At 38.1% G+C, this 10,856-nt stretch overlaps 1 protein-coding gene across 1 annotated transcript in view; it reads left to right on the forward strand.

The window, feature by feature from the left end:
- Positions 1-10,856, forward strand: part of tnfsf10l (TNF superfamily member 10, like) — a 74,753-nt gene that overhangs the window by 58,201 nt on the left and 5,696 nt on the right. The window contains exons 3-4 of the mRNA XM_017439617.3: positions 6,574-6,610; positions 6,700-6,801. Of these exons, the coding sequence (XP_017295106.1) occupies positions 6,574-6,610; positions 6,700-6,801 (139 nt within the window). The remainder of the gene's footprint in view (positions 1-6,573; positions 6,611-6,699; positions 6,802-10,856) is intronic.

The following is a 10,856-nucleotide window of genomic DNA, read 5'->3' on the forward strand; positions in this document are numbered from 1 at the left end:
CCCCACCAGAGAGGTGACATTCCATGTCCCTAGAGCCAGCTTCTGTAGCCGAGGATCAGACCGCCAAGGTCCCCGCCCTCGGCCACTACCTATCCCACATTGCACCCGACCCCTTTGGCCCCTCCCATAGGTGGTGAGCCCATGGGAAGGGGGACCCACGTATCCTCTTCGGGCTGTGCCCGGCCGGGCTCCATTAACTTTAACCCATTAACTTTAACCAATTTTAATTATTTCCTACCTGAAATGAAGGCTGTCAAATATAGTGAAGAAGAAAATTAAAAAGAAGAAAAAAGGGAGAAGATAAAACAAATTAATGCAGTCAAGAGGCTGATTCTTGTAAAAGCTTAGTGCTTTGTTATGTTTACTACAGGAAAAACCATGAAGAATATTTCAGCAAACTCTTAAACATATATTGGAAGGTAAATATTGATTATTAAGCCAGAACTGATCATAATAAAATGCACTGTTTGTTATGTAAATTATTTTACCCCTTTTGGATTCTTGGTTGTGAAATCATTAAGGGGAAAGCAACCTAAGCAAACTTGGCAAAGCCAAACTTTAAAAGGGTCTCCTTTTTTATTTGTGCCCTTTTAACTGCATCCTTGAGTGTGCACAACGTTTGTGTACTAGGAAACTCTCACAGTAAACAGGTCAGTTATCAGTGACTTGCATTGAGTGGACCTGTTACAAAACCTTGTTTCCTCACTCCTTTGCAGTGCTGTATGTGTATAAGGTCTGTATGCCTTACGTCACCGGAGTACATGTTGAAATTTACATTTAAGTCACTTCCAAGCACAAAAAGAAAATACTTCATCCTTAATTACTTTAATCACTAATGTTGATTGAGAATATCCCAAATTATTTTAAAAGTAGCCAAAGAATTGCATTCAACTCTAGTTGAACAATCTTTATTAGGCAGGTTAATAATAAAAGGTTATTAGGTGACCAGGTTAATAATAAAAGACTGCTGTCATGCCAATATTTGACCAGCTCTGATGTGTGCCTGCTTAAATTTTCCACATCCTATTCAAATTAAATTCCAGGTTTGGCTTGAGGTTGATTTTGACAAAAAAAAGGCTGTAAATAAAAACACAAGGCATTATAAAAGACTTTAGGTGCAGATATGTTTGGTTTATATTAAGACAAATATGCAAGAAACCCTTCAAGACTACTCTTCCATTATCGCTCTAAGCATGTTTCCGAGAGACTAACACTGCCTTAAGCAGAAGTGTTTCATATGCTACAGCAGGACTAAGATAAAGTTACTATTCAAAACAACAACTTGTGTATCTTTCTTTATCTCACAAATTTACAAACCCATCTGACTTGTATAATCATCTAAACTAATCAGTTTAATTTAGACACTAAAATACAGATAATGGTTGTGCTTTCTTTCTTTTTTTTTTAAACCAGAGCTGGACAACACCCAGACAGTGTGGAATGACTAGCCTTTTAGACCAGATTGGGCTGATAAGAGCTTGTCCTGGAAGCTCAAAGACTGACATACTGCTCACACACAGACACACAGATTTCCAGTTCAAGCCTGTTGAGGTTGAGCAGCATATTAAAGTATTGGGTTTCAGCTACAGCTAATCTGCAGAAGAAAAGTTCCTTCGTGTGCATACTTGTCCATCTTTCACTTCCCTTCTTTTTCTATCTCAATCCTCTCTTTCAGTCTTCTGTCCATTCTCTTTTTTCCATAATTCTCTTCTCTGTGCTTTCTCAACTTATTTCTTGCCTCATTCCACATCTCTTATTTCCCGTAGTTTTCTGTCATATCTTCCCCACCATTTTTCTCTACTTTCCTTCCAACTTTGAGCAAAAAGAGAAAAAAAATTCATTTGCCAGTAGCTATGATTCCAATTTGTTTTGATTATTGGATTTTGCATAAAATAGCAAAAATTGGGTTTTTGTATTTGTTTAAAAACTACTTATTTAGATCAGTTGAGGCTAACAGTACTTTCAGTTATTTTGATTTTGAAAGAAACATGTTACACCTTCATGTTACCATTAAAAAAGCAATAGAAATAGGTGGTGGATAATACAAATACGGGACCCTAACAATGAATTATTTGTCTGAGAATCATGCAAGACCTTTTATTATGATTTCTGCTCTAGCCTTCAGGTAAAAAAAATCTATGTATGCCTCCTCAGAGAACAGGGGTGAGCTTTTCCAATATTTAGTCAGTCTGAAACAGATGGTTTCACTACCAATGAAAACTTCCCAAAACCATAAAAACAGAGTTCTGATAAGTTGAATTGATTTTACTAGGAATAATTAGACTGAAAACAAGTTGTAGGAACAATCAAATTGACACCTTATAGGACCATCAGCCAGTCTGTCTGTTATGAAGAAGTGTATGTACTTTTTCTAACACAAAACTTAGTATCTGGAGAATATCATTGGAAAAGAATGCAGGCCTAAGCTATGATCCCTTAAACAGCTCTGCATCAGGAACCATCATTCATCAAGAGCTGATATTACCACATAGGTATGGGATTACTCAGTTATAGATATCTGGAGACATTTGAAACACAAAAAGCAATAGGCCTGTACTGCAAGAATCACTAACCCTCCTTCACAAAATATATTACACAAGATATTGTCACAAACATGAGACTTTTTGAGCTGCATCTGGTTATTCATTATCAAGTCAATCATGTCGGTCACATTTGTGATGGCAGAGTTAACATCTACTCCATGTTGTTGTGGTCTATACAATAATCCCGCCAAGATGGGGAGAAGAAGTCTCAGGCCTAGCTTGAAGGAGTTTTGTGAAAAAAGGCTATTATTTTAATTTTTTAATGTGCACTCTGGTAGAAGTGCATTTTGGTAGAAGGGGGGACACAACTTAACTGTATTGACAAAAGTTCAGGATCCTCTGATTTTTATCTACAGGAAATAGGTATTAGCACTAAGCTTTTGTTGCCCTTTTTTAACTTTTTAATACAAGTGGTTCAGCTTTACTATCTGTTGGAGCATCCCAACTGTTTCATAGGCTTCAACAATATCAATAACATGAAGTATGTAATAGGTGTGGGTAATGTCTGTTAAAAAATTTGGGGGGATTCACTCAGGATCTCATTAAAGACATGTTATCTCTGTTTGTTGAATAACATTTTTCCCTTTAGTGTTTTAAATAGCTTTGTCAGTTTTGGACAGACAAAGTATGACATGAAGAAGACAGGCTATTTTTATCTGTGTGTTATTCTAAATAGAGTAAAAGAGGAGAGTTCAAGGCTTTTTTGTTGTTATTATTGCTGCTGGAAAGCTTTTTAGCCATCCAAACAACTCTAAAGCCCATAATTACACACGCACATACACATTAACACTAACGCAACCATATCCTGGTGTTAGTCTATCCATCTTGCACTCACATAAGGTCATGTAGGCAATAAAGTTTTAACTTTAAGGGTAGTAAGATCAGAGGCTACTTGCTGATTTACTTGACTCTAAAGTGATGCTTTTAAAAATGGGTAAGTGTTGTGTTTCATTGTAAACCCCTATGACAACTGATCAGATGCTCATTAAGGGAGGAAACAGAAAAACAAGCCAGTATAGTTTTACTTCACAGAGAAAAGTGGGATGTGTTTAATCAGGTTATGTCAGGTTGATGCTTGCAACACGTTCTAAAAAGCTGGGACAGGGGCAACAAAAGACTGGGAAAGTTGAGGAATGCTCAAAAAACACCTGTTTGGAGCATTCAACAGGTGAACAGGTTCATTGGAAATAGGTGAGTGTCATGACTGGGTATAAAAGGAGAATCCCTGAAAGGCTCAGTCATTCACAACCAAAGATGGTGAGGTTCACCACTTTGTGAACAACTGCATTAGCAAATACTTCAACAGTTCAAGAACTTTAGCACATTTTAGACAAATATAATCATCTCCTGAGAATAATACCTCTTAAAAGATGTGTTGTGTTGTAATTCAGATGTTAGGGATATCACAGCTAATTGTCCTCCCTTCAGAGATTATTTTTCTCCGTAATTGTTTGTCATAGTAAGAGCTTGTATGGAGTGCTGAAAATATTTGTACTTTTAAAAATGTTACTCATAAGTTGAAACCACATTTCATTGCTACAGCATTTGTGTTTTCTCTTAAGTCATCGTAGAAATCTTCTTCAGGAAAATATTTTCCCAAAGCAGACAAAATCTTCTTACTAAATGTTCAAATTTATGTCTTTTTAAATTTGTACCTGCAATTATTCTGGAGTGCATTTGACACTTTTGACACTAAATCTGGGAGTATCTCAAAGCACACGAAACCAGACGCAAACAGTAGGACAGTAAAAGACTGGAGATGGATTGTAACTCTACGTGACGCTGGCGCAAACCTTTAAATACTTGGCGGCTCAGGGATCTCAGAAAGCTTTACACCACTTGTAGATTATAAATTATGCATGCGGGTGCTACAGCTGATTACACTTCATTTGATAGCTTCTTATGTGAGCTTTTTCTCCTTGAGCGCAGCAGACATGTTGAGGTTATATTTTTAAAACACACACTTCTGGAGTGACATGGAAAGTTTTCAGTGGACCTCTGCTTCGAAAAGATTTTTGTTGTTGTCGCTCATATGCAGCCACATGCAGGGCAGAAAATCTGTTGGCAATTTACTTTCTTCAAGTGTGTGTGAGGTCTGTGTGTGCACAAAGTGTGTGTGTTTGTGTGAGGGTAATTTTCTGCTTTCAGATCATATAAAATGTGAATTCGAGACAGGCATGTAGTAGACGAGCGAAAGCGGCAGAGTGGATACTACGTGTTGTGTTCTCCTTAGAGTATATAGGGTACACACATTAGAGGTGGTAGGGGAGTTCATTTACACTGGCACAAACTCACCAATCCCCCAACCCTTCTCGAGTGATCCTGTTCAATTTGCAGGCTGAGTAGTGTATGCACAGGAGAAACTGATCTGCTGCCAAGAAAAACACATCAAGTCAAAAAAGCAAGGTGAAATTAAACATAGTGAGGATTTTGTGGGTTTGCAGCAAATTAATTAGTGAGGATAGAACAACAGGGGGTTTGGGGTTTTGCTTCAAGTGCTCCGAGGCCTGGCTGTGTGAATATGAGTAGAGGTTTTCTCTACATGTACAAAGCAGGGCAAGAATGAAAGGCATATTGTAGAAGACATTTAACAAAAGGGAAGAAAATAGAGAAACAAGACTGTGAATGTAAAAGAATAAAAGTTCATTAAAAAAAAAAAGTTAAAGGATAAGTGAGGCCAATATTATGTAAAAGAGAAATAAAACAATGACAAAGCCAAGCCGAGTCATGCTAAAACCACTTTTACTGTGTATGTGAGTCCGAGAGGAGAATTATGTGTGAGCACAGAAAGGTCAAGCTGAATTTTCTTGAGCTACCCCTACGCCTTGTCCTTTATTTTAAAGTCCCAAAGAACAGTGGTTAAAATGTTTTGCTGTGAAATGGGACACCCTGAAGTCGATACGCCATCACTTGTTGTTAATTCATTTCACATAAACAAATGCTATGTCAATGTGTCTATATGTGGAATGTCAAACTAGTTATCAAGCCTGCAGCAAACATCAAATATAATATTACTTTTTGTCCTTTTAAAGAACAACAACAGTAATACCATAATACATCAGAATACACTAACTTGCAAATTACAATTTTTTTGCACACTCAAAGATACTCATTAGGTTCAAAATGTTTCCTTAAAAAAATCTGTTTTAAGTCTTATAAAACCCTGCCCCTTATTCGATCATCACAAAAATGATCTGGACACCTTCCACCTTGCAAAACATTGGGATGGGGCTAAAAAGCAAGGCGAAAGGGTTAAATGGTATTGAGCCAAAGTGTATCTAAATGTATATATAAACACTGTATATATCTCTAGTGCTGTTGTGGCCATATTAAATAATCAAGGAGCAGGAGAAATAGAGCAGAAACAAGACTTAAGGAATTATGTTGTCACGTGGAAAAGGACAAAAAGTTTGCAGTATATCAAAAAATTATTCCCTCTGGACAAGATTTACTCAATAAAACTGGGATGAATGTTAACACTTACTGTTGTATAACCCTCATCTGAAAGGGAGAGAAAAAAATTGTTTCTGTCATAAAATGTAAATTCTGTCTGCCAAACAGTCTGATATAAAGATTTCAACTCCTTTGGTAAAGGAATGAAGAACAATGAGAGGCTAAAAGCTGTTGTTTTTTTAAGGCTGTTCAATAGGGTTTAATTGCAAATAGTATAAAGAAAAATATGTAAATGTTCAAAGTTTTGAAGATTTTTAATGTTGCTTTTAGTTCAAGCAATTTATAAGAAAAAAGAGACAAAGGCATGTTTTCCTGTCACAATTTTTTTTTCTTAATCTTTTGTTATCCCTGACCTGTTTTATCTAAGTCAGATTTCTGTCTTAAGGTTCAAAATCAGCTTGTTTTACAAGAAAGATTAAACTATTTTTTTCTATTTAATTTTGAACTTTATATGGTTTACCATTTATTTACCTCACCAAACATGTTCTTCCTTTTTCGATACAAAGCTTGTGAAGATATTAATTTTTGTCACATTTTCAGTGACCTATGTGATCTATGTGATTACATCTCCTTTCAGGTGACGGAGAACATCATCTCCAAACAAACCTTCATTGGTGAGCATCTTTTTACTCTAAAACACACATACACCTTATTTTATCTGTAGCTTCAGTTTTGATGTTTCCTGATCTCTTTTCTCCCACAGAGGCTAGAACAATGCCTCGCACTTTCAATAACTCAAAGTTCATGAGCTCTGTGGCTCAGAGGCCGTCAGCTCATCTGACTCTCAGAGACACCAGCTCTCAAGGTAAGGCAAACCTAAGACCATTCTCTGGGTAAAAGATTCCAGGAAAATTGGGATAAAGATTATTATTATTATATGTGTGAAGGAATAGTGCCACAAACTAGAACATTTTTGCAAAAATGTAAAAGGGTGCCAGTGCAGCTACTGCATGAAATTCCAGATGCTAAACAGAGTTAATCCTTTGCCAAGTGTGTTTATTTAAAATGGTACCAACATCTTAACCAACCCAACTAACCAGAATGTTCATTCAATTTGAAAGAAGCCATAACAAAGGACAGCTGATGAGGAAACTATGTCTAAAAGCTTTAATGATGCTCTTAATAGTGCAAAACAGAAATGAATGATGAAGAAAATGTATTGAAAGCAGGAGCAGCTGATGTTTACGCTAACTAAAAGAACCCCACTAAATATTCTTCAAATTGCTTCTTTTTATTGGTGTATGTGCATCAGGACCTCTCAAATCACTCAAAATATTCGTTAATCTTATTTGTGAAATCTTATCAATAAAATCTGCTATAGTACACATCAAACTGCATCAAACTCTGTTTTCATATGAAACTATCTGTGTCTGTAGAACACAATCTTTCTTAGGTTTGAACATCTGGTAACATTTGGAGGGGCGTCATGCAGCCGGGCTGTTCAGTTGTTTTATGTTCAACATCTGATAAACCAAAGGAATTTCTTTATATTGACAACACCTCTGCTGTGTGTGTTGGGTGGAACTTCAAATCAGCAATGACTCTAGTCTGTAGAGTCAAGAAACTAGAGATTTGCAGAGAGTTCTTTAGACTTTAGGAAAGATAGATTTCCTTAACCATTTGAAACTGCTTCCTTAAAAAGTACTTCCTGTGTGTTGAAGTCTTCTTTTAAAGAGAGACTTCCATGCACCTGAAGACTGAAACAGTGAATGCACCTGGTGGTTCAAAGAAGATTTATTAGTGCCATATCACAGAAAGAAACAACAAAGAGTTTGTGTGTTGTAAAACAAGTGAATCAGAGTTGGAATGTGTTTTTCATGTGAGTGTTATCCAGACTTTTGTGTTGCATCTGAAAGCGGCGTGCAAGCCAAAGGGTGTTGACTTTTTGGCAAAGGCTGTGTGATGTTATTTCCACTGAACTGACAAAGGGCAAGAAACGTGTTTGCGAGCATGTGTGTGTGAGAGAGAGAAAGTGTGGAAGATGAAGGAAGAGCAGGCAAGGTTCACACATTCAAGCTGGACTTCTCATAAGGAAGTGTAGACGCTGACAGCTAGCCTCTGATGTTTTCCAATAAACTCTTATCTAACATTTGTGAAGGAAACAATAACATGTTAGCCTAGCTAGCTCCACCAGTCACTGCTGGTCCATGCACAGGAAATGACCTTTTTTTGTCTGTTTTATGCAAATAAAAGTACAAAGTACTATATTAAGGTCAATTCTTTATGATTTCTTGTTGTACCAAGATAATTATTGTCCACTTTGAAAATCCAAAGCAATCTGACTAGGGTTGCATGATTTTAAAAAAACACGTGATTGCCATATTAGTCTTGAATATTGTGATTATGATATTAATTGCAATTAACACACATGATCTGATATTACAGTGTTTACAACACGATCCATGTCCTAGGTGGGAGGATCTGTTTTTATTTTTTGATAATTTTTCAATATATTGTACAGTCTTAATTCTGTCTATTTATAACATTCCTAAACATGTATTTGACAAGGCTCGGTGGGCACGGATTCAGAACAGGCGGGTACAGACAAAGTTTTAAAGATTTTATTGTAACTGTCTGGCTATGAGAGACACTAGCTCTTGGATTAGCACGCTCTTCGTGCAGCTGGAGAGACTCCCAGGCAGGTAAGACCACTGTGGGCGGTGGGCAGAGAAAGGGGAGGTCTTTGGGTGCGGGGAGCGGGCAAAGCGGAGAGTCCAGTGACAAGCCAAGTGTCAAAGATGGGAGAGCAGAATCCAAATCGATACGAAACAAAGAGCGTTGTCTAGAGAGCAGAAACGAGGTCGAGAGCCAGGGATCAGAGTCAGCAGCAGTATCAGCCAAGGAGCAGGCAAGGGCCATGAGTCGAGGATCAGGCAAAAGGTCACGAACGAGGAATCAGGCATGAGCTGTGGAGTAACGCTGGACATCTACTTGGCGAACCGTTCAATAATCTGACACAGAGTGAAGTGTGGCATGAGTTTAAGTAGGGCCAGGAACAGGTGAGCATGATCAGGTTGATTACTGTGGCATGAGTCCAGGAGGCGTGGCAGGAACAAGGAGGCTGTGGAAAATTACTGTGGCGCGGAACAGAGGAACTGTGACAGTATTAGGAATTATCAAAATACATTTACACAAAAACTGAAAAAGCACAGAAGTAACAGAGTTTTATTATGTTTATTGAGCATGGAATGTTGCTCGGCACATGCTTGAACTAAAGACTAAACTGGAAGGGTTGTGGATCAGTGATAGGTGAGGGCCGAGAGAGGTGCTTGCAGTCGGATATTTCTCCTTCACCAGGCAAACAATTTCAAAACTTTAAAATCCATCTTAAATAGGAAGTGGTCCTGAGTGTCTGACCAGTCACTTTCAAACGTCAAACATCAGAAAAAACTATATTTATACCAATACAATCCAAAAGTATACTTATTTAAACTTCCATATAAATAATAAAAGCCTGCCTGGACAGTCTGTGAGAGTATTGCTAGCTTCTCTATATTCAGTTGTCCTTAAGTTTTGAGTAATAGACAGTGCCATCAGTTTTGCAACATAATTAAAAGTGCCTCAAGTTGCTCTGAAAGTTCTACAGTTAGCTTCTGCTGCTTTTAGCACTTTCAGTTATTCGTGAAATTCTCTGTAAGTAACCATGTAATGTGAAATTGTAAAGGTTTTCAAAACAATGTTTACATGAACAGCTTGTTTAAATTAGTACTGTCATGTCTGGTTCATTTGTTGTGCCTTTATCATTTGCACCTTTTGAAAACAGCAGCATTGAGTGTTTAGCAATCTGTACCCTGAGTGTAAATCTTTGTGCATACGTCTGATGGAGTTCATGCTTTGTCAGTGTCTTCAACACACGGTTTTTGAGAAACTCAGTGTAGATACTGACAAACTGAGTCTTTTTGTGCTTTCATGTTACCCAATTTTCTGCTTGTTTGGGATTTAGGGAACATCAATAAATTATTGTGTCACCGTAAAATTTGTTTTTTAGATGTTCAGCTGAAATCTCTAATAAACAACTACATAATAAATACCTGGGGTGCATTCCCTCCAAACAGGTAGTGCACTGATCAGTCCATAAAGTAATGCTCAGCTTACCAGTTAGACTTGAAAAGTACTTTGTGCATTGAGGCTTTTGGCACTTTTTCTTTCTAATGAGAAAATTAATGTGATATAAAAAAAAAAAATTCCATATTCACCCTCCGTGGGTGGTCTTGTTTCATCCTCTGAGCTCGGGTCGTCTACCAGAGACTTTATACTACAGCGTACAGATTGTCTAAAATTCTCCCGTGACAAATTTCAGTCATGGCATTACCGGGCGAGGAGGAATAAACAAAAGAAAAGAAGGTGCCTTTAGCCCGGTTTCTTCACCACCATACACCTGTTGGTGCTGCATAGACAGCGGCAGTGGCGCTGCGTGCTGGCGCCAATTCTCAACTGAGAGCGGTTGGTGTTGCACAAAAAATAGTTCGACATGAACACCGTTTCTCGCCAGGCAGTCAATTGTGCGACACCGAGTATGTGGTCATAAAAATTAATCTTTGCCCAGACATGTCCTGCCTCGAGTACGCGCAGACCTCCGAGTATATGGGGGCCTTCAGTTATAGTCACACAGGGCTCTGCACAGACTTGAGCGAGCTGTGTGTATACACACACACACACACACAAAATAAAAAAATTCCCTTCTCACCCTCCGCGGGGTGGTCTCGTTTCATCCTCTGAGCTCGGGTCCTCTACCAGAGGCCTGGGAGCTTGAGGGTTCTGCGCAGTATCTTGGCTGTGCCTAGAACTGCACATTTCTGGACTGAGATGTCTGATGTTGTTCCTGGGATCTGTTGTAGCCACTGCTCCAGTTTGGGGGTG

This window comes from Kryptolebias marmoratus, linkage group LG7, assembly GCF_001649575.2.
Source record: "Kryptolebias marmoratus isolate JLee-2015 linkage group LG7, ASM164957v2, whole genome shotgun sequence".
In the NCBI taxonomy this organism is placed as follows: Eukaryota; Metazoa; Chordata; class Actinopteri; order Cyprinodontiformes; family Rivulidae; genus Kryptolebias; species Kryptolebias marmoratus.